General features: G+C 37.0%; 3 protein-coding genes across 10 annotated transcripts; all 3 read right to left on the reverse strand.

The window, feature by feature from the left end:
• Positions 900-8633, reverse strand: LOC109711378 (beta-glucosidase 12-like). The gene is made up of 13 exons (XM_020234390.1): positions 8431-8633; positions 8154-8223; positions 6180-6238; positions 5992-6067; positions 5769-5846; positions 5571-5658; positions 3840-4095; positions 2822-2937; positions 2491-2708; positions 2342-2373; positions 2124-2226; positions 1616-1724; positions 900-1521 (listed from the first exon to the last, which is right to left on the reverse strand). Exons 1-13 carry the CDS (start codon positions 8563-8565, stop codon positions 1353-1355), a joined length of 1509 nt encoding a protein of 502 aa, XP_020089979.1. The 5' UTR covers positions 8566-8633; the 3' UTR covers positions 900-1352.
• LOC109712231 (squamosa promoter-binding-like protein 14) lies at positions 11736-16526 on the reverse strand. Of its 2 annotated transcripts, XM_020235685.1 has the most exons (4): positions 15867-16526; positions 13122-13255; positions 12803-12919; positions 11736-12566 (listed from the first exon to the last, which is right to left on the reverse strand). In XM_020235685.1, exons 1-4 carry the CDS (start codon positions 16226-16228, stop codon positions 11989-11991), a joined length of 1191 nt encoding a protein of 396 aa, XP_020091274.1. In that variant the 5' UTR covers positions 16229-16526; the 3' UTR covers positions 11736-11988. The 2 variants fall into 2 exon arrangements, with proteins under 2 accessions (XP_020091274.1, XP_020091275.1); XM_020235686.1 differs by lacking the exon at positions 12803-12919 and having other exon boundaries at positions 15867-16463.
• Positions 19261-24453, reverse strand: LOC109711881. 7 transcript variants are annotated; one of them, XR_002216704.1, is made up of 5 exons: positions 24053-24453; positions 22632-23128; positions 21624-21663; positions 19769-19872; positions 19261-19662 (listed from the first exon to the last, which is right to left on the reverse strand). XR_002216704.1 is itself a non-coding variant. In XM_020235229.1 (2 exons), the coding sequence occupies exon 2, from the start codon at positions 23082-23084 to the stop codon at positions 22689-22691; it is 396 nt and encodes a 131-aa protein (XP_020090818.1). In that variant the 5' UTR covers positions 23085-23128; positions 24053-24453; the 3' UTR covers positions 22429-22688. The 7 variants fall into 7 exon arrangements, 2 of the variants coding, with proteins under 2 accessions (XP_020090818.1, XP_020090819.1); XR_002216705.1 differs by having other exon boundaries at positions 21624-21675; XR_002216707.1 differs by lacking the exon at positions 21624-21663 and having other exon boundaries at positions 19261-19393.

Here is a 24621-nt window from a genome sequence, read left to right on the forward strand (position 1 = left end):
TTATTAATACAATACTAGTATTATCAATGAGAAGAGAGAGGAAACTACACCAATTTTATAGAGAGAAAAGAGACAAATATAGATGAAAAGTGTTATGGGACAGCGTGGATTGTGGAATGTATGTGGATTGGTTAGAAAGTAGATAAAGGAAATTAGTAATTGGTTTAAAATTAGAAAGTATACGTTGAAAGATAACCATCGAGACTTTTGTTTGGGACATTTTTCGATGTGGCGGCTCTTTCAAAAATGTCAAGTGAATGTTTTTTTTTAGAGATAGGTAGCACACTATCCGTTTCGTTTATTTCATTTATAAATAAATTTTGCTGGAAATGTGAATCAATTAGTATTCGAATCTGGGTCTCGGGTATCAACCACCAAGTCCTTTACCACTTGCTCTAGAAACGGTCGGTAACTGTCAAGTGAATGTTACCAATATATTTATAGTATATAGTTTCTGAGGAGCAATTAAAAGTGACAAAAATTTATGACAATGTTAGAGCGGGTGGAATCAAATGTAATGTTGGGTGTCGTCACGCATACGTGCGGATCGTATTCTGTTGTAAATGGAGCTACATAAGTGGCGATTCTATACGTATTTTTCTCAGCGGTACAAAAAGAATGGCTATAATTTAAAGGTCGTATTCTCGTTTTAAGTTATCACAGAGGTGCGAAAAGCTGACCAAACCCAACTTGACCCGCCATTCTCCTCACCAACATCCTAAACCAATTTGGACCTGCAATCAAAACAAATCAAACCGAAATGAAGTGATCAAATCGTAAACCTGAGATACCCGAACACAATTGTTCATGGATCCAGACAACTGAGAATTTCAAGGATTTGATCCGAGACAATCTAAATTCCAAATAATCTAGACCTGAAATAATCCAAAATCGAAAATAAGAGAGTGTATGCTGAAGAATCTGCAGAAGAAAACAATGAGACACAAGAGTATAATAAATACTTCTGTGCATAGTTCTGCACCAATTGGCCTTCAAAAAAAAAAAGCAACAACAACTAAAAAAGAGAGTAAACAGCGGAGCTCCCTATTTATATGTTCCTTGTTCGGCGGCACATGGCAATTGAATGCTTAAGTAGTTCTTCAATGTAATCAAACATATATAAGGGAGTCACCATATGAAACCATGTCATCATGACGAAACCATGCTAAAATAGTTCTTCAATGCTATGTTTGCCTTTTTGCATTGTGCATCATGATTAATAAGTCATACATATTCCTGCTCAAAGTTCAAGGAGTGAAACACTGCCAAGCATTTAAGATGGAAGTTCCGATTTGAAAGAGTAGGGAAATATTTGGCCCTAAAAGATTTGCATGATCCTAAGGATTTAAGTCTTATTTCTGAAGGAACTTCTCAAACCAGCAAGCAGAGCGCTTGGGGTATCTCTTCAGATCGTCTCTGTAATCCACGAAAATCAAACCGAATCGAACAGTGTAGCCATCAATCCATTCGAAGTTATCCAACAATGACCATGCAAAATATCCTCTCACGTCGACTCCTTCCCTGCAAAAGTAGAGTGTTGAAGATCCATAGACGAGATGAGTCTATTAATTCGTTCCTCTGAACAACTTTCGTAGGCAGGAGGAGTGAAACATACTTGATGGCTCTGTTCACATTAAGGAGATGTTTGCTGTAGTAGTCTATTCTGGGTTCATCCTTTAGTGCTTCCTCAAGTGATGCATTTTTGTTGTTTAATTCATCTACACCTACAAAGAAAAAAGCGAGAAAGCGTATGCTCTGTGATTGACAAAACAACTTCACCATCGCATAGATTTGGTCCCATTTTTCATTTTATATTTTCCTGTTAACAAATGGTATGAGTTTTGAGAGGGGGAGTATTAGAACTACAACAGAGGTAGCCAAAAAGGAACACGAGAAATCGGCGTATATTTTCTGAACAGAAACAATCAACAGTTACCGCCGTGAGTAAAATGGAGTTAGGAATCTTAAATGTTGGTTATTATTGAAACAAACAATAACTAAATTTGAACTAAGGATTGATGCATTGAAAATAAATACAAACTATTTTATATCTTAGATGTAGTAGATATACTATAGTTCAGCCTAACAACATCAAGAAGAACAAGATGATAACTTAATCTGACCATTTTCGGTTATGTAGATGACTGGGTTATTGTACTTTGCCTTCGTGTACAGCAGTAGTTCTCGAATTCCCGCAGGATATACATAGAGCCAATTCGAAGCAGCCTACCCATGCATTAATATAGAATGTACAAATTAATGCAAGTTCATACTTTTCGATCTGCTACATTAACAATCTACGTACACTAGAATGCAACTAACTTTAAAGAGAAATAATCACCTTAGGACCAATTGGGATCCCGTTACGTTGTTCTGAAACATGAAACATCGATCGTACGCTAGAGTTATATATATTGTGCGGTGATAATTTTAATAGTTTACAGCATATATATATATATACTGCAGGAAAAACTGTTCGAACTAACTTACGAGTGAGATTAGTCCGAGAATCAGTGGTGTAACTTGTTTTGCGACAGTTGGATGACATGAGATCATCTGCATAGTTTGCTGTGTAGTAATTCAGCCCTATGAAGTCGAACGACCCTCTCACCGATTCGGACTGCTGCTTAGTAAACGTAGGCAGGCGTTTCCCCACCAATGCTCTCATGCTACGAGGGTAATCTCCTCCAGTTAGGGGATCCATAAACCTGGAGAAGAGTAATTCGGAAAAAAAAAAAAAAAAAAAAAAATTGAGTTTGTAGTAAATAGGGTACGTCTATCAATTCTTAGTTTGAGTTCACGTATAATTATAATGCATTACCATCCAAACATGAAATCTAAGGCTCGCTGCGCTGCGGCATCACTGGATCTGGAGCTAGTGTACGGAACAAACCAATGTGAGACTAAAGTTATTCCAATTTTCCCCTTCTGTGATTCCTGCAGCAATACATAGATACATAGATGATGTGGGATTAGTTGGGGGACAAGTATAATATCAAGAAAAGAAAAAAAGAAATGTAATATATGAGATAGAGAACATTGCTCAGTACTTATGCTACGCCACATGTTTTAAATTAACTAATTAACCTCTCGCAGCTCAAACTGTTTATAGGTTGTTTGATATCAAATGATCAATTTCTACTCAACAAGGTGTTTGAGTTGGTCCTGAGCCCCCTAGAGGTTTGCAGGTTCAATTCCCTACAACTAGCGACTATTCCTATATTATTTTCTACTAGATCGATTCTTTTTTTCTTTTTTTTTTTGGGAGTAATCTAGCATCAGACCAGTTAATCCCCTCCTAGAGTTCCACCATGTTCTGAGTTTAATTCCCACATTTGACCATACTTGCTAACAGTAGGGCCAAGGAGATCGATCTTTTTGATAACATTTAGGACTGTTGCATGTGGATGTGATGTTGGATGTGACATACGTGATTTATTTAAGGTGATCCATAAAGATACAGTCTATTTATTACAATCTATCTATTCAAGACGATTTATAAAGATACAATCAATTTAACGGTTAGGATGTATATGGATATATTATTAATGGATGAACGTGATTAAACATTTTTACATTAGATTATATATAAATGTTTGTAACAAACCGGAGTTCCGGTCTAACCTTTGCGATCTCCGGAGAAAAGAGAATAAATTCAGAACGTCCCGCTCTTTTACATGACTAACCACATACAAGGAAAAAAGCACCATCTATAATCCGTATTTGAAAATCGAAATAATAACAGAATGTACGATTTTAATCTTTATATGATCTAACAAGTGAAACACACAAAAAGAGTTAGCCGGTGGAAGAGGCAAAACAGCAAACAGAGTTGGTGCCTGGTATTTGGAGCAGTAGAGGCGGACGGCGGCGGCGTGGGCGAGGAGGAGATGGTGACAGGCGGCGTAGGGCTCCGTCCCCGAGTCTCCGGCGCGGCAGCGGCCCACCTCCCACGGCGAGCAGCGCCCCGGCGCAAACTCCCCCGTGGCGTAGCCCTTGGAGCAAAACGTCCACGGCTCGTTGAACGTGATCCAGCGACGCACCCGATCGCCAAACTCCGTAAAGCACACCTCCGCGTACTTCACGTACTCCTCCCTGCATGGACACGTACGCTCTCAATCAATGCATACATACGTGCACACACACATACATATTTTTAATAAAATAATGCTCACTACTCACTATACCATATACGCACATGACTGCAATTGAAACTGTTATAGTTTCCATAGAAACTTTAATCTAACTGTGAAAAATAGTTCAGGAGATCTCAATAACTAAAAGCTGAAGGGATCTTATCAAAAGGTTAGAGATCTATTTTAAAATGGCCCAACGAGAGGATGTTTAGCTTTATAATTTATAATTATTTTCAAAATTGCAGTAATTAAAATAACTGCAATCTCATGAGGCATATATAAAATGCTTCATCTATATATACTCAAAAATGAAGATAAACTTCACATCATATCTTGGATATCAAACTAAATCTTATCATATCTTTATTTTCTTAATACTAAAAATCTTAAAAAGTTGTCTTAAATACTTGGATGGATTTGGTGTAATCTCTGCACCCAACTTTTAGGTGTAAACTTTGCACTCAACTCGGTGCCGTACAATTAAGTAGAATTTTTTTATTAAAAAAGAGCGAATTTATATGGATATATAGTAATGCCATCTTGTGTATCAAAAAAGTCAGTAATAATTCTTATCCTCTATTCAATCAAGAGCCAATATTAATTCTTACATTAATCTTATAAACGTTTTAGGCAGCGTTTAGTTTGGAAAAAATGGAGGAATAAGCTCTTGTTTCTCACTTTTGTTCCCAATTGTAAATTTTCGTACCAAAAAATAGCAGTTCTCGGTCCGTGAAATAAATTAATATAATATGCTATAAGGCAGAAATTGCTCTTCCATCCTTTCTCTTGAACAAGTTTGTTCTCAAATGGGAATAAGATTAATTAAAGTCTAGTTTTAATTTTAATTATAGTATAAAATTATTAATTAATCTAATTAATATATTTAAATTATTATCCATTGCTTAAATAATAAAGTAATTAATTTATTTATTACTTATAATTAATTAGCTACTTAATTATTAATAATTTAATGCTAATATTTATATTGATCAACTATTAATATTTTTATTAATCTAATTATTTTTTTTACTAGCTATCTAATTAGAATAATTTACTAACTAATTAAAAAGTTAAATTATTTTTTGTAATTAATTAATTAATTAATATTTTTTTATTATCTTATAAATAATATTCATACCTAATAATTTTATTAATTTATTAAATTATTTTAACTAATATATTAATTAATTAGATAAAATATTTTTAATTTAAAATTATAACAGCTATCCCTCATATTCCAATCTAATCATCCTAACACGATTTATCTTATTCGCAAAGATAATTCAATTTTCTTTCAAACGCAAAATTGGCCTAGTTCCTGCCCATACTTGAATTTGTATTTATTTTTGAGATAAGCAGTTATTATTTATACTCGAACTAAATGCGGCCTAAGTGTACAACAATACAAGTGGAGTTTCTCATCTGGTGACTGACACAATGTGGTTGCTCAGGAACCCTCCGTACTTGTCTTCTAGGGCTTGGGGAGAGTCCCAATGGAAAATTGTCACAAATGGCTCCAAACCTGCAGATATTACGTGACAAAAATTAGTCAGGATGCGAAGTTACTTAGTCCTAATTAACAAATGAAGTTAAATTTAAGACTTTCACGTTAAATATTCACCGAACCAACACCTTTTGAGATGAGCTCGTTTATCAAGTTGTTGTAATATTTAACACCTTCTTTGTTGACCCCACCGCTTAGACATCCACCTACATATCATTACATGATTAAGTTTCAAATTTATTTGCGAGTAAAATCATGCAGGATGCTAACTAGTTTATTTTTCATGGGTTCAAGTCACAAGAACTATTTTGAGTTGATTATACAGTACACCAAGTACGAATACTTAATTACTAGGCAAAATTCTACTCCACGAGATTGAGAATCTATAAGCATCCATTCCAATTTCCTTCATGATGTTCACATCTTCCTGCAATATTATTGTACTATAAGATTTATCATAAAAAATTATATTCTTAATTAATACAAAAAAAAAAAAAATTGTAGATGTATAAGGAGCAAACACAAAAAAAAAAACTAACCTGATAACGGTGGTAAGAGCCTACTGCTACATCACCATTACTTTCATCTGCAATCTTATCTATACGGAAAATGAACATAGAATATTTTTATTTTTTTCTATTATAATTATTAAATTATTATCGCAAGAAATGATCACTGCACGTATTTGGTCTTCCAATATTATTTTCTGTGAAATGTGTCAACGCGGGATATGTAATACACACTTTTTTGCCTTCTTAGTTTGGATTTTCTTCGGCATCCAAATATATATAATATAGAAATCAATTTTATGATAAAACTTTGTCACCATGTTTCGGGTCATGACAAGAGTATATAACTAAAGAAAAAACGTGATGCCTATTTAAGTAATAAGATTTTGAGTTTATTGCCATATTCTGACTACGAGCCTAGCTAGTTGTAGACTTGTAGGGATGTTTATTTCACTCTAATGGATGATTAATTTTTGGCTCTTTTTTTAAAAAAATTGTACTTTAAATGAAAAGAAATAGACCTTAATTTCCAATTAAGTAAATGGAAGGGCCAAGACTAAGAAAATAAATCATTTCTCGATGCTATGGACTTCAATTAATTATCCGAGAAAAATAGGGGCTAGCTTTTCCTCGGTGGAAAATAAATTAAAAGACGAAAACGACAAGGGCCCCGCACTTTGGACAAGTTCCAACGCAACAGGTCAAGAGATTGCACGGGTCAGGGGACCTGGTACTTTTATTATTATTATTTTATTTTTATATAAGAAGAAATATTAATAAGCCTAATGAAAAGAGATTGTAATTCCTACCATAATTAATGCAAGAGTACCTAGCACTTAAATACTAGTCCTTTTTTAATTTTTAGTTAAAAAAGTATGATATGACTTCAAAGAAAAATTAGTCTTTCGGAATATTTTAAAACTATTCAAGTAATAACTAAAATAAGAGATCATTTTATAATTTATACAACAAGTGGTAAAATTATTATTCTGCAAGAAAAAAAAAAAAAAATTTTTCTTAAAGTACATGAACTAAATTACGATGTACGAGAAAAGTGCAGAAACTATGGTATATAAGTAAAACTTCAAAAGTTAAGTAGCACTATTGAAATAGTACTATGGGAACTACTTGTACATTTTACCCTTCGTTTCGTATTTTTGCTCTTTATTGAGATCTGAAATGTAATAGTTTTTAGATGTGTGCTTGCATGATACGTAGCAAGATTTATAATCATCGAGCATATGATTGGGCACATCTTATGTTAGGATTTGGTTAGATTTGTAATTGAATCCTAATTAGATAAGAATTAATATTTAAATTTATTGGAGATAAATTAAGATTTAAATATTAAATTAGAGGATAAAATCTAACTAGATTAGAATTAATATTTAAATCTATTAGAGATTGATTAAGATAGATTTAGATATTAATTGGAGTAGAAATCCTAAATATATTAGGATTGGGGTACGTTTTAGTGGAGCCTTATAAATAACTCTTTGTGGGTTTGCTTTTTGATGGGGAGTACGGGAGAGAGAGAAAAGGCCTCTTGGGTGCCGTACCAGAGAGAGAAAAAGAGAGAGAGAGAGTTATTTAGTGCACCTAGTGCATGGGTGCGCGCGGATGATTGTCTTCTTTATGAGATTATAGAAGACGAGAGAAGGGTAGAAGAGATTCAAGAAAGAGGGCTCGGGTTATAGTTACTCTGTGCAGAAGAGGAGTTATGTGTAATCTTCTCTTATTTAATGAATCTTATTTTACCCGCATATTTTCTGTTTTGGTATTTCTCTCTTTTATGATTATATCAGCTTTTGCTGAGAAGACAGGTTTATGGTAAAAATCCGATTTGACGTTTCCGTTACGGAATCCCAACCATCAGTACCGGATTCACAGCAGTCGGTATCGGAGCGGGTTGCGGATTCACAAGATCCGGTACCGAGGCGAGTACCGGATTCCCAACATCTTAATATGAGAGAGAGAGAGAGAGAGAGAGAGAGAGAGATCAGCCTGGGTGTTGGTGAGTGAAGGAATCCCATATGCTGGGTCCCCTACCATCTTCTGTAGCACCACCTTCGTACTAGAAAAGAAGCATTTAAATGAACATGCATGCATCATCAAAACTAAGTAATCATGCATGCATCATCAAAACCTTCTGTAGCACCACCTTCGTACTAGAAAAGAAGCATTCAAATGAACATGCATGCATCATCAAAACTAAGTAATCCTCTTAAAATGTCCAAAATGTTACTATGACTGAAAACATGTATTTATATAGAGGAGGAACCTGGTACGCTGAAGATGCAGCTCCGAAGATAAACGCCTCCGGAAAGATACTCCGGTTGAACACCGCGGCCGTGCTTTCTTGTGCAAACACCAAGACAGAGAGGAGATATAGAAGGGCTCCAAATTTTATAGCCATTAATGGAGTTTCAATGAGAGGTTCCCTGTACTGCTTCTATTACAATTTGGTTATATTCCTAGATTAATTTTAGTTGGATAAGAATTAATATTTAAATCTGTTGGAGATAGATTAAGATTTAAATATTAATTAAAGTATGAATTTAACTAAATCAGGGCAAATATTTATTTAAATCTATTAAAGATAAATTAATTAAAATTTAAATATTAATTAGAATAAAAATTCTAATAATATTAGGATTGGGGTTCACTTTATGTGGATGCTATTATATATATATATATATATATATATATATATATATAGCATTAAGGAGTTAATGAGCCTTGAGAGGTACGGCCGAATTAATTAAGTTGGAGCTTTACGGTGCATACGCATGAAGCTTGACGATCGTACGGCTTAGTTGGAGAGAGAAAGTTCCAGTCATGAGTTGAATGCACTTTGTGCACGGGTGCACGTGAAGATTTTTTTTTTAGGTTTATAGGAGACGAAAGAAGGATAGAAAAGATTCAGAAAGAGGACCTGTGTTGTAACTACTCAGTTGTAGAAAAGAAGCCAGTGTAATTTTCTCTTATTTAATGAATTTTATTTTATCCGCATATTTTTTATTTTGATTTTTTTTTTTTTTGTATTTATATCAGTTTTTGCTGAGGAGACGAATTTTTGGTAAAAACCCGATTCAACAGTTCCGTTGTAGAATCCCAACAATTCAACAATAGTCAATATCAAAGCAGATTGCAGATTCATAAAATTCGATATCGGGGCGAGTACCGGATTCCCACTAGCTTCACTCAGGAATGAGAATGAAGATATATACACGTACTTACGCGCACATAATATGGTAAGGGTGAGTTGTGGATTTAGTTTGAAACATAGTTAGTTAATTTGGATTCAGCAAAAATTCGATACGGGTATAATTCGGATAAAATTCATCTTTTAATTTTTAAATTTGTTGATAAATACGGCTAAAAAAGGGGTTCGGTAATTATTAGGATACGTGATTTATACGGATATTATACGTTCACCAATTAAAAATTCGAAATCAAAAATTCAGCTATATAATAAATATATATAATAATTAATATACTGTATATATTATTATTATAATTTTTATATATAGATTAAATATATTCAAATATTAATAATAAAATATATTAAATAATACATAAAATTTATATATTAAAAGTAATAATAAATAATTACAAATTATAAAATAAAATATTAATATGAATATTTCTATATAAAAAAAATAATATATATAATAAATGAATTATATATTATAAATAAAAATATATATATATATATATATATATATATATATATATATATATATAATTGAGCTCTTATGCTTTTAAAAGTACAAGTTATTGTACTTGTAGATTTTTAGCCATTGGATTAAGAGTATGCGGTTAGGATATATGGGCCCTCTAGGGTTGAGTGGATGGTTGTTAATAATATAATCTAATGGTTGAAAATGATCCGATGAGTAGATCTAACGGTAAGAAAATTTACAAGCACCAAGTGCTTTGTATTTTTAACAAGCATCCATAACTGACTCATCATATATATTATATATATATATATATATATTAATATATATATATATATATATATATATATATTAATAATATATATATGAGAGGGAGGTCCACTGTGGACCTTCCCCTCATGCGGTCCACGAGACTGAAATAGCCTCATGGACCGCGCACCATCCTACCTCCCAAAAGCGCCGATGTTTTTCACTGTTCAACTTCTATTTTTCTGGAGACGGCCTTGGGCGAGGAGATGGGATCCGCCGCCGCGGCCCTTGCTCCCGGCGCCAGCAAGGGCGGCGGAGGACGACGACGACGCGAGCGGCAACGAGAGCAGCGACGACGCGAGCGGCGACGAGAGGAGCGGTGACAAGAGCGGCAACGACACGAACCCTCGGCCGCAAGTCCGCGACCGCGATCGTCGATTTTTTTGGGCGAATTATTAGCGAATCGCGAATAATTCGAAAATAATGATTTTTGACGAAAAAATCGCGTTTTTTTTTGAACTTTTTGGAAAAATATAAAAATTGCCGTTTAATTCGTATCTTGAAAAATGCGGGAATTATTCGCGTATTAATCGCGAATTAACTAACTAAGGTCTGAAATGAAGACCCTCTGCGCTGAATTTGTGCGAAATGAACTAGGCAGTGGTCCTCAACGGTCTCTAGGGGTATGTCGGTCATTTCATATCTTTTGACCCCTTGTGGAAATTAAATGCCATCTTTACCTATATATCTAATATATATGTAACATATTTATGTTCTTTGCTGGACCCTCCTTTACTGTTTCAATGTAACATGTGATGCAAGATTGTTTCCACAACCTCGAATTACATCGCTTTTGGTGAGGTTGTAGGGTTTGGAAATGGGTCCGGTGCACCAGAATCTGATTCACGTCAATTGGACCTGTCGGCCTGGTGCTTCAATATTGCCACTGCAAATTAAATTAATCCGGGCCCATATTAATCTCACCCAATATAACACAAATCCCTCGAAAGGTATTCAAATGAGCCTTAATTAAACCGGTTCTAAGTCATTGTCATCACTTGCTGTCACGTCACATCCTTATCATAGTACACTGTGTATTACTTGGAAACAACATGCTATAAATATATATACACTCTGTATTACTTGGAAACAACATGCTATAAATATACACAGGTTAGTCCAATGGTGTATGTTATGTACCGAACAGGTAGTTCATGGTTATTTTGGGTTAATTTCCGCTGTATGAAATTTTGCATTTCCACCGGCCATTCTCAGCATAAGTGATAAAAAACTTAATGATTAATATATGATATTCTAAATTCAAAAGCAATTAATCTAATTGCTTCATATTTCCAAATGAATAACATGCAGTATTTCTCTCAAAAAAAAAAAAAAAAAAAATTGCATTGCCCTAAACGGCAAAAAATAAAAAGAAAAAAGGATTGAATGAACTACAACAAGAACAACAGCCTTTTGGTACATGCATGATTTGTACTCCACCGTTTTGAAGGAAGCAGGTTGGTCTTTCTTTTTCTCAAAAAAGGGCATGAATTTGTGGCAGTCGCTTACTGTATATCTCAGCGATAGTTAGTCATGATCACATTACCCATGAAAAGAGAAAAAGGGCAAATAATTAGTACAGGAACCAATGTTATAATCTAGATAAGAAAAATTTACCATGAGAAAACTAGGTACATCAATTAAAACTCCACAAGACACAAATAATACTTAGTAAAGCCATAAGGTTTGGAACATAGCGGATGAGTTTTAAGATCTAACAGATCTTTCAGCCATACTAGCAACAGAAAGGAGATTCAAGTTCATGAACTTGATAAAACAACAACCATGGAGAAGCAAAATGAGACCAAAATGATCCACGACTTAAAGAACGACACACAAGCCATCGCCTAGAGAGACCAGTGCATGCCGTGACCCGAGTGGTCGAACCCCCTGCTCGAGCCATGATCTGGGTTCGGTCCATTCCCCTGCAGATCTAACTCGAGTTCACCGGTGAATTGATCATTCCCAGCTCCTGCAGCGCCGGGTAATATTCCTATTCCCATTTCATTAGGCATTTCGTGTGAACCGGGTCTTTCTACATGGCCTCTAAACCCCCATGAACTGTTTGTGAAATTTCCAGGACCAACTGATTGAGGCACATGGCTATGCGGCATTACCGGAGTTCGGTTACTGGTAGTATGGTTACCCCATGGCTGAGTTGACAGAAGAGAGAGAGCACAGCTAGAGTCAGTGGCGACTCCTGAGAAGCATTCGTGCGGCGGGAGTTCCGTGGGCGAGAAGACGTTCCCATGTGAGCCAGCTGTTCGATGATAATCCAATGGCCATGGGTTAGGGGCAGCGGAGGCGAATCGATCACCGGCCCTACTAACAGTTGGCCACACATCCCTTGCATTGGTAGTAGTACTTGGGAGCCTCGGGTAATTAGTGAAGTCCATAATAAAGCTCCTGAATCTGCTGGGGTCCTCTGTTAAAAGAGAAACAAATTTTGAGCGATGGATATCAAGTTGGAAAAAGAAGAGAAGATGCGGTTTAAATTACTAAGTACTAATTTCCCATCACTTTATTCTTTGTCAGTGTTCCTGCATTACAGCAGTGTTTGGTTGGAGGATTTATATTTGGACTTAATAAGAAATATCCGAACGAGAACTCTACTTCTCGGTATTATCCCCCTCGTGTTTAGCTAGAAATAATGGTAATTACTTGGCGAAGGGGCCTCCGATGGAAACTTGCAATCCCAGCATCCTCCGTTGGATCTGTATTCCCGAGATGAAAGGATATATTCCCGATCCATTTCCAATTGAGAATAGTCCCTAGTTCCTACATTCATTTTTCCTGGTGAAATAGCAGAGATATCTAATACAATATCCACTTCACACCCCCACTTAAACACTGTTCAGGTGATATCTATAACTTCCTTCATAGGTCAACAGGGTACAATATTGGTTTTGAAATTTCAGTGAGATTTTCTTCATTTTAATGAAAACATAAAGAGGCATCGAAAGATGTGATGCATATTTACCATGAAAGGATGGTGGCAGGCGGCCGTAGCGAGATGACAAAGGGACGGGTGGTTTCCTACGACGCTCGTTGTGACCAGCCAAACGTCTGCGGCAGCTCCTTTTTCCTTGGTCAAACTCAGGCAACTGATGGAACCTATGATGTACATATAGTAAAGCTTCTAATTTATTGTTCATATGGTTGGACAATGCAAGAAATACATTTGCTAGAAGAAACAATAAAAAGAGAAGGTAACCAAATGAAATGAATCCAGAAAAGATAATTCACAGCAAAACCATTAACAACTGCAAATATTCCAGCAGAATCAAACGATTATATCCTATGAAACTTAAAATAGCCTAATTGAGCTTAAAAAGAGGCTACAACATAATGCTATTGCCACCAATTGCCTGTTGGTGGTAAATAGTGCAGAATAGATATATAACAAACAGAGGCATGAGAGTTTTCTTTAAATCAAACTGGCTAAGTAATTGCCATATTCATGGAGTATGATAGCCAAGGTGCCAGCTCAAATACACAGGCCAGCTGGAACAAGGTTGAGCAGATGTTAATACGTGATGATAAGATCGGCTTGGACTAGCTTATAAACTATAGCAACTAGGTCAACACACAATGCTAAATACGCTGTTATTGTTACCATGTAGCAGCAATTACTAATTGGGAAGGTCAACCAAACGGATTCAAACTTAACAGTTAGAAACTTGATGCAGTGTACATTGAGAAGCAAATAGTCGACAGTGACCTATTTTGTAGGATGACTGATAAGGTATCTTACGCAAGCCTGGATATAAGTATTATCAACTAGATATATTTGAAGCTATGAATGCTGCAAACAAAGGAGATACACCAAATATCCTTCGGTTATATTTTAGATGATTTAAATGTTTACAAATGCAAGGCAGGGAATCAGGGAATGAAATGCACAAGCATACGAATAGCCAGTTTATTGCTAAATTTCTGAAATGCCAGTGTTCTGTTCAGATGCGACAAATCTAAGTAACAAATCAATTAACCTTGATGAAATAAGTTGAGAAAGTTTCATGATTACAGTCCAGGGGTTGGTTAAAAATAAAAAACTCAAAATGAAACAAGAGAAGGCCCAGTATTGAGGGTACGTCGCCACCAATGGTGCTAACAAATCCTCTAACAGGATCCAGGGAAGGACAAAATACTTCACACTCCCATTAGACATAAATATAACAAATTTTTTTAAGAATTCAACACTGCATTGGGCTCTCCTAACCTTAAAAAGAAAAGGAAATACAATTCCCTATTTTGTAGATAGTCGTCACAGTTTCTGAATACTTAAGAAGTTACGGTGAGAAAGATCACAAACAATTTCAAATGATACAGTATCCAAATACGATCTTAAATTCTTAATCAAAGCACAGATAAGGGGAGATATAAGGCTAAACCCTCTATTGTTACACGAAATCGAACACACTATCATAGGGAAAACTCATCCACCCTGCCTCCACAATATAGCAGCCACCATATGCTCTAATAGCATGTCTATTAGAATAGGATGGCTTTCTGTCATTCTAGGAAACTTACGCAATAAGTAGTATAATTCTCCTCTAAGACGAAATGTTGGATAATATATTGCTCGCAGCTCGCAAGGTTCTGAGGTTCCTTCACTAAAGTCTCTTCTTTGCAAAGTGGCTCCTCAAGAGATACTCAATTTGGACCAATTTGTCCAAGGGATAACCTAGCCATTAAGGATTTACTAGTTAATGTTCATCTAAATGTCATCGGCACGCAGCTCTCTCTCTCTCTCTCTCTCTCTCTCTCTCTCTCTCTCTCTCTCTCTCTCTGATATAATAGCAAAAGTGCGCGCGCGGAGGAAGAAGAACATTAATAGCTGGCCCTAAAATCACCCAAAACAGCTAAGCACAAAATACAAGTTAACTAGCTGAGACAAACATATGCCAATCAAGAGTACTATATATTAGACCCTATCGGTCCAGGAATGATTAAGCTAGCACCCTAAATAACAGTTTGCTATCAAGAATGCTGATCACCAGTAGAGACATAATGCAATAAAACAACATCAGTATCAGTGATGCTTGCCAACCACCTGTACTGCAACACCAACATTACATCAGGGTTTTTACCTGAAAAGAACATACCCAACTCATAAAACAAATAAAGCCAACGACCCTGTCTAGCAGCAAGTACAAATTCTCATCTCAACCAGCAGGAAAAGAACAACAGCAAAATTAATTTGAAGCCGAGCTAGTCAGATGATAGACGGGGATTGCGAACAAAACCAAAATGTTTATGCATTTCAAATTATTCTGCAACTTACTAGAAAATTTTGAACAAAAGTAAAGACAATAAAATAGAAATTATTAAAAAGAAGAAGAAGAAGAAGAAGAAGAAGAGGAAGAAGAAGAAAAGGAGCAGGATTTCTGGTGACGGTACTATCATTAACACCTCAAGGAGAACAAACCACCTGGGATGAAGAAACCTCCTCTTTGCCACATCTTAACCCCCCCCTTTTTTCTTTCCAAAATGGTAAAGCTGAAGAAGGACAAGGACACACCTTTTCTCTTTCCTCACAAACAACCACAAAAAAGGCAAAAAAAAAAAGAAGAGGAAGAAGAAGAAAAAACTGCCCAAAAGAGGCAAAGGAGTAAAAAAAAAAAAAAAAAAAAAAAAGCAGAACCCTAGAACCGAAACAGCAGAAAAGCGAAGAAGAAGATGGTTGGCCCAATTAAGAGAGAGGATGTGTGAAGCAGCTAACCTGCTACATTGTTGGCAAAACCTCTGCTCCAACCCTCCCACAACAACCCTAGGGGCCTTGGAATGCATGGCGCACACCTTGTGCCTACAGTAGTAGGCCTTGGCCCCGGTGAGATCCACGTGGCACCCCTCCACTTGGCACCTCGGCGTCCCCTGCGCCGCCCCCTTCCCCTTCTTCGCTCCCATGGAGGACGACGTGGCGGAGGACGACGACGACGACGAGGAGCTCTCTCCTCCTCCTCCTCCGCCGCCGCCACCGCCGCCGCCGCCGCCGCCGTCCTCGAAGTAGATCTTCTTCCCGAACTTGAGCCCATTAAGGGCGTCAGGCCCAGAGGGCCCAAGGGAGCCCGAGCCCTTCTCCATTTCCCCACGCTCCTCTACAACCCACTCATTATCGCCTCTCAAGACCTCAGAGAGAGAGAGAGAGATGACACAGAGCGAGAGAGAGAGAGAGAGAGAGAGAGAGGGAGAGAGAGAGAAAGAGGGACCAACAGGAGAGTGGGTTGTCTTTTTATAATAATACCAATACCAATAGTAATTATGGGAAAGAGAGGAGGAGGAGACGGGAGGGGGGAAAAACTTTGTTGCTTTGGGTTATTTATTATTTATTTAATTTTTTTGCTGGCGCAAATGCAATGCACACACCTGCCATATGGGCCATGTCATCTTCGGGGATACAGTACCTGTACCTCTGCTGTAGTAATTCTCTCTCTCTCTCTCTACTTAAGGGCCGAGGTATTTGGAGATCGTGTTTTTTGTGCGTGTGTTGCTTTGGCTTGAAAATTCGTCTTGAGATGAGTTAAAACTTGGTAAAATAAAAAATAAGAAGAAATAAAAAGCAGTAGATGAAAGGCGTCCTTTCTCATTTTGTAGTGGGGGAGGAGCCTTCGTGCTTTTGTTTGTTTTTTTTTTTTTCTTCTTCTTAAAGCTTTTCTTTGGGATTTCTAGGAGCTCGTAGATGTCTTGGAAAAGTGGCTTTTGGAGGTTGATGCCTGAGTGACAAGATGGCTTATTTTAAGCTCTTTTTTAGCTGTGTAAATTAGATGTTTGGGGTGGAGCACATTTGGGGGAGAATCTTTTGGAATGAGCTCTGGGATTTTGCCTGAGGAGGAGACTCAAAATGGGGGCCAGTGGGGTTCTGGGTACTTGGACTTTTCCCTTTCTTTTAATGAATTTTTCTGGCCACTGGCCTCCTTTGAAGAGGGGCCGCAAAATCCAATAAATAGGCTTGGTGCTAGTTAAGTACCTACAATGTCCATGGCCAATTCCTCCAAAATGACCCATTTTGGCACTCGCAACGTGTCCATCATATGGCTTGAGCTCCCCCAGTAACTAGTATGTATGTATGTATGTATGTATGTCAGGTTCACATCCATCATTCTTTAGCTTCTCAAGTTAAACATATTTCTGCATGAAGAATTTCGTGACGATCTCCGACGTCGGCATTGCCCTTCGCAAGCAAATCATATTTGTACAGACGAAGAAAAATCTTCGATTTGGAGGACGCATCTCGCAAACACAGCGGTCTGTTACAATTCGCAGATTATTCCTCCCCCGCCGGTTAACCTCACAAAATTGAAAAACTCCTTTTCTCAATTTCACTCCAGCCGTTGTTGGCAGCAAATCCGCCGTGTGCAGCAGCTTCTCACGTGGGCCGCCCAGCCCATATGTTTTGCTGTTGTCCTGCTGTTACCTTTTCAGCTGCCTGAAAAAAGAAGGTGCGCCCGGTCCCTTTACCTGGCCCGTTGGGCCGGATTTTGGAGGCCTTCTTAGATGTACAAATTTCCGTGTTGGTGGGCACGGTTGGGCCCTGTGAGGCGCTAACTAGCCCATTCTTTTTTCTTTTTTTTCTTTTCGTCTAATATTCTGACGGATGTGGGCTTTTTTTTCTTTTTCCCCTCCATTGAAGTTTTATAAAACTACCGCTTGAATAGAACTGTTAAAAATTAATAGGAGGAGAGAGAGAGAGAGAGAGAGAGAGAGAGAGAGAGAGAGAGAGAGAGAGAGTGAGTGGGTGAAGAGAAATTAGTTGTAGCCTCCCTGATTATAAAGGAGGAGTTCATTTCTATATATAATGTAGAATACAATGAGTTACAACTAATTGTAAATAACACAACTAATTACAGCTGGATAGCATTTCAAATATTTAATCCTAAGTGTAATGGTTATCTTTGGTTATTAAAAATAAAGGTCTAAAAAGTTTTTGGTTACTAGAAGGTTGTGAACTCACATTTTAAAGAATTGACGCCAATGCGCCTGACATCTTTTTCCGCAATCTATATCATTTTCAACGCTGGCTTAGAACTTGTTGGATAAGAAATGAACTAGTACGCCCTAGAGAACTTTGATGAGTCCTGATTGTATGACGGAGCCGGAGTTTGTGCTTGTTGCGAAATCGCCATCTTGTGAGATGGATTCGTGCGTGCGAAGGCCACGTAGGCCTACATAAGTTGAGCTCTGCGATTCCGCCCTACTAACGACGACGAACTCCGATTATGAAAACTTAGCCACTTCCACTCCAAGCGCCATCAAAACAAGCGCGCTCTCATCCTCCGAAGGAAGGACAAGGGGCACGAGTTTTATAAAGAACATCAGCTCTGCGTGGGCAACGCACAAAGTCGAATCGCGTCCGTCGAAAAGGGCCTTCGCAAGATGATCAAAATGACGCGCTTTGGTGGAAAATTTTAATTTTTCAATCGGAGGACAAAAATTAGCAGCCACCCCCCCATGTGCGCACCGTAATGCGAGTGAGGACAGCGGGACACGCGTCGCGCGTACAAGCGCGCAGAGGCACGGAATGCCACTTTCCCATCACACTCCGTCAAAAAGGGTACGTCGATGCGCCTTTTTACCGCTGCCAGGTGCATCATGCATGTCATCTGAGCCAACGTACGGTCCACCTTTCGTTTGACCAGTCCGTACGGCACATCGTAGCCGCCCATCTAGAGACATGTATGGTAGTGCAGAAGATCCCACAGTGGTGGCTTTTGTGGGTAGCATACTTGGTCTACGTCGACATCACCGATGGATGGAATTTTAGAATTTTTCTGCGCCGTCCCTCTAAATAATAATAATCTAAGACGAGATCGAACAGGGTTGATAAATCATCTAACCGTCCAACGGGGCTCAGATACTGAGATACATCCTGTTTCTCGGATGGACGGGTCCAATTACTACTTACGTACACACAAAAATTCAATTCTACGCACAAAATTACAGCAATTTTGTGCCCATTCTCTCCACCCACTCCGCCAGAGAAGAGGAGTTAATCTTTTCAATGCTTGAATAATTCGTCAATAATATTCATGTCATAGAGATTTTTTTTTTTTTAAAAAAAAAAACACACACACTCTTTCTTGCCCTCTTCATTACTTTCATTGTTCTGGCATCTTACATCAGCTCAAAGTTCAGGCTTTATTCAGTCTCTAATTTCTAGGCAACAAAAGCACGAGAAGAAACTGCAAGACATGTTCAGTCCCACCATCAAATTGTAAAGTCTTTTGGTCCCACTAGTCAACGCATTGTGACCTAATAACAAAGCTAAGATTGTGAAATAAAATAAAAAAGAAGAAGAAGAAGAAGAAGAAATAGTTTGGGAACCATGCCTTTCTAATTATCACTAATTTTTTTATAAAAAAAATTCTCCAACAAGGAAGTAATCAAATTTCCAACCTTCCCATCTTTACCCATTTTGTTGTAGTTTTCTCCTCCAAATTTCGCTCTAACAACTCTTACTTAAATATCTCTGACATAGACTTGACTAAATCATCTAAAATGGTCACGAGTCTGTGAATCCCCTAATAAATGAGAAATTTAGTCTTAAAATACAAAACCAGATAAAGCTAATTGAAAATAATTGGAAAAAAAAAAAAAAAAACATCAGGAAGAGATTGAGCTGACCACCTTTCATTGAGTTTGACCCAACAAGCTGATATGAAGAACTACAACAACGTTTTGCTCAGATAAGTTGATAAACAGAACCTACTGGGCCAAGCATCGCTTTTGATCTGTTGAAACATGAGTAATTAATTGGATATAAGTTTCATGCACGCTCTTAGAAGTAACCACATCAAATTATTTGTCAAATATCAAACTCAAATAAAAAAAAGAATCACAGCATACAAAGGCTCTCAGATCTACGTAGATCAGAACAATTTGGAAACTGTATGCATTTACTAATAACAAATTAACAATGGAGGCACGAATCACTAACCACAACATAAGAGATTTTAACATACGTTCATCAATAACTAGAGCAGGGCAATTGACAGGGAAGCCACTTGGGACTAACTAGGCAAGCTTGTTGGTATAAATCATCTTAAGTTTACTACACAAACTACAACGCTCAACATTTGCGAACTGTCGAAGCATGTACTCGTAGCGCACATAAAGTTTTCCCCTTACAAGCAGAGACAAATTGCAATCTTTACAAGCAAAAAGTTTGTATAGCCCAGTTTGCTAGTGCCATTTTTTACCCCCTCTTTGTATCTTTCTGTGAAGAACTTGCAGAAAAGAGAAGTGTTCTTGATTAATTAGGCAAGTAAACAAATGGCTTTTGAGCTAAGATGTCACTATCCAAAAAGTTTTCTGTTGTAGCGTAACTAGTCATCGACCTGATACCATCACCAACATCAGTAAAAGCAAATTAACTATGCTTCAGAACAACTTTACTGTGATATCCACTATTAGAACCATACTCTATGCAGTCTCACCAATCCCCATGAGTTGCCTACTGTATAACTTGTATAACAGCATAGAAATAAAAAATTGGGGCCAATTAACCTGATTACAGAAAAGGGAATCCTACCTTAATCTTAACTGTCCAAATGGACCTGGTAGGACCCCAAAATAACTTTTAAATCTATACCTACCTATGATCTTCATTCAATCTGAAGTAAGACATTTCCATCTATTTCTGTTGCCTTTTACCACATATCTCATTTTCGTCACATTAGATTTGATCCCCCTCTTTATACTGATTGTTCTACCTTCTAACCATGCATATAACATATGCAATCTTATAAATTGAGGTGCAAAGATGTTCACAAAGAATGATGATATGAAATCTCCTCTCTACTTGTATCTCTGATAAGACAAAAAAGCTTTTGAAATAAAGAACAAATAAATCTGAAATTTGGAACTACATATAGTAACTAAATAGACTCTTGATAGAAGCTAGGTTTTAATCCAGTTAGCTCATTTGTCAAGTTTCCAAATTCTAATAGAATTGATGTTTTTTGCCTAGAAGATAGTGGGATGCTCAAAGTGGTAATTCACACTGAAAGTCGTCATTTGGGAAGCGTTATGGAAGCAACAACAAGTACCTACTTAAAATCTCAAACTTCAAAAGGAAAGTCAAAGAATCTACACACACACACACACACACACACACAAAAAAAGCCTTTTTCATCATTATAGTTCACTGGTGTGGAAATCACAACCTCGTATCAGCCGCCAAATAGAAGCTTACCTAAGTTGCCAACAAGTAACAAAACAAGATCTTCATGAAAGATGAACACAAATATGGACAGCCAAGCGTATTGCTGCAATCAGGTTTGGCTCGAGAGAAGAATGGTTATAAACATACAAGTAATGTCGAACCGTACAACAGATTCCACATCATAACAAAGGTACGGAATAATTAAACCTTGCTTTATATTATTAATGAAAACGAACTAGAAGAAGTAAAGAACAAGATGGAATGTAGAAAAAAAGGTAATGGAGCAAATGGTAAAATAAAGTTGGCCAACTCCAGAACCTGCATTATGCCTTGTCGTGATTGTAAGACATGCTGAGGTCTGCCCAAACATCTAAAGTTAGACAAGTCAGTCAAAGGAAGCAAATTACTATTATAATAAACGCAAATATCCTTGGAAGCATGAAAGAGTTAGAAGCACGACTTAGTCTAGTGTTTTCAATTAGAATTAGCGAGTCATATTTAACAGGGTGTGGTTCAATTGCATATAAATACAAATCATCAGTATGGCATAATGACAAGTATAAAACTGCAGAAGGAAAAAAAGATGAATGAGCAAAGCTAGATAGAACATGAGAGCAGGTGATAGATGTAAAAGATGTTTTCAATTCCTCTGAACTGAATAAAATGATCCTCATGAAAAACCTTATAAAAAGGAATCGCCTTGAAGGAGGCATCGATGCCCTTTCAAAATGTTTCAGGATGGACCTTGATACTGACAAAGTGAAATTGAATTGTATGAAATAAAGGCGGAACTCTTTTAAATCTCACCACAAATGGCATATTGATGAAAACAATAAAGCACATAATAGAGAGTAAAAATGTACTGCCGCTGACACAAATCACAAAATAGGTAACCAAAGGTGACACCATAATAAGGTAACACAAGTCGCATCCTTACAAATAAAGAACAAGAATTAAAATTTGATGGTTTGAACATTTTTTAGCAAAAACTATCAAAACTTCCCATATGTAAAATGAATTATGTTGTAAACAATTGAATGTAAATGGTAGTTAGAACAGCAAATAGTGATGAGCCACGTATTTGATAAAAGAAATTTAAGTTCACAATTTTGCACCGTTGATAAATTCCAAATCAGTTAAATTTAAACATGTCAAAATGCCTGTAACTTAATAGAAAATCACAGCAAGGTATATTTTCAGTCAAAAGCTCCTAGTTAGGTTCATTCACGAAAAGAAAATATTTAATACAAAATTCGAAAGGTACAGGAACGGCAACAAAAACAAAAAGGGCAAAGAGCTAGATGAACCACCAAGATTTTACGGCACCTTGTATAACTAGTGACGGCCCGAACCAAAACCATTACCAATGGTCGAAAATCAATCTCACTTGCACTCAACTCCAGCTTCAGCAGCTCGCCGGGGCTTACTTTTTCTCCTGCTTCCATTTTGCCGAAAACCATTAGACTTCAAAGAAGAATTATCTTCCTCTATGACAGAATCAGAACTTTCTTTAACTTGCAAGTTCCTCTTCCTCTTCTTTCCATTTTCAACCGAGTTCTTATTTTCTTTGATTAAAGATGTGGGTTTCACATCATCTCCTTCTTCGACTTCTTCTTTCTCAACTTTTCCACCTTCTTCTTCATCAATGTCCTCTTTCAAGGGCTTTTGTGGCCTTCCCCTCCTCTTATACGTAGGAAGCACTTCTTCACCACCGCTTCCTGGATCTTCATGGTTTCTAACAGTTGATGGTTTCTTTCCTTTTCCTCTGCCTCTACCCATTTACACCAAATCAACAATAGAAGTGGCTCAGATGATCATAGGAACTGCACAAGGAGAATAATGAAATTAGTCCTCTACCGTTCACAAACTTCATTCCATTCATGACAATCCTCAAGAGCACAACGTCAAGGAGAAGAGGGAGAAAAGAGATACAACAAAGAAATCTACAATAAAATAAAAGAACTTGTCCTTTTAGCTGCCAAATTTATCAAAGTGAGAGTAGAACTAGAAAGAGGCGAAGTTCCACAAGACTATTGAGCAAAAGCCCAAATCAAATATCAAAATGCCCATTTAGGTAAGCACCGAGTATAAGATACACTCCAGGGCACCAAATCGTAATAGCCATAAACCCCAAAACAGGTAAGGCACTTGGAATGAATGGGTCAAGAAGGTGAATCATGCCATGATTAAACCAACCAGCAGAAAAGTAAGAAGCAAATCATAGAAGATCTCTTTGACAGGATCAAAGGAATAACTTTTGTATCAAAAGACGGAGAGGAAATACAAGTTAGCTTCAGCAAAGATGAGTCAGAAGAAACATCAGATGCAGAAACTATTAAAGTCAAGAGCTTTATCAAACAAAAGCAACCATTATCTGCTGAAACCCATTCAAACAGAAATCTTCCACGCATAACAAACCACAAGTAAATCCAATTAGAAAAAGACATATGCTTGCCAAGATTCATGTCTGAAAAGTCGGGATGATCAGATCGATGCTCAGAAAGGAACAAATTTTACAAAGTTTGGAGTAAATTAAAACCATAACACATACTTTCAACAAGGTCATAATCTCCCTATGACCCATATATACATACAATAGGAAAACAGAAGCTGATTCCCCTTTGAACAAAAGAAGAAGCATCAAGCGCCCAAAAGGAAATGGAAAAGGGACAGGCCCTAATGAGAAAAGCGTTTGTAAAATAAAAAATAAAAAAAACAAAACAAAACAAAAAAGAACAGAAACTGACCTTGCATGACAAGACCTGCTATGTCCGATTCATCTAAATCTCATGGTTGCATAGGAAATAGAGAAAAGGGGGGCATTGAAAAGATTGGATTCTGCTATGACTTTTGAAGAGAAAAGTGGGCTTTGTTTTTGGTGAAATGATGAGCTTTGGATCAAACAAGCAAAACCCAGATAAAAAATTGGAACAAAAATGAACGGATATAGAGATAAAAAGAAGGATCCGATGAGGAGAGAGGCATACGAGAGAGAGAGAGAGAGAGAGAGAGAGAGCTCGACGAATAGGAGCTGAGAAGGAAGAGGAGGAGCAAACGAAGCACAGCACTAGTGGCGGAGAGATGAGAGGAGGAGGAAAAAAAAGAGTGCACAAGAGATATTTCTTCAGTTTGTTAGCCTAACAAATCTGTGAGTGGTAAAATAAAATAAAAAAAAAGGTCATCTTATACTGCTTTTTTCTATTCAAGTTATTATTGCTGATTCAACTTATATTATTTAACGTACTTTTTTGGAAAATTAATTTCTCTTTTGCTGGGAGGAGAAAATTCAAAATTGTCAGCTTTTACCATAGTAGTA

The sequence above is a fragment of the Ananas comosus genome, linkage group 6 (assembly GCF_001540865.1).
Source record: "Ananas comosus cultivar F153 linkage group 6, ASM154086v1, whole genome shotgun sequence".
Lineage (NCBI taxonomy): Eukaryota > Viridiplantae > Streptophyta > Magnoliopsida > Poales > Bromeliaceae > Ananas > Ananas comosus.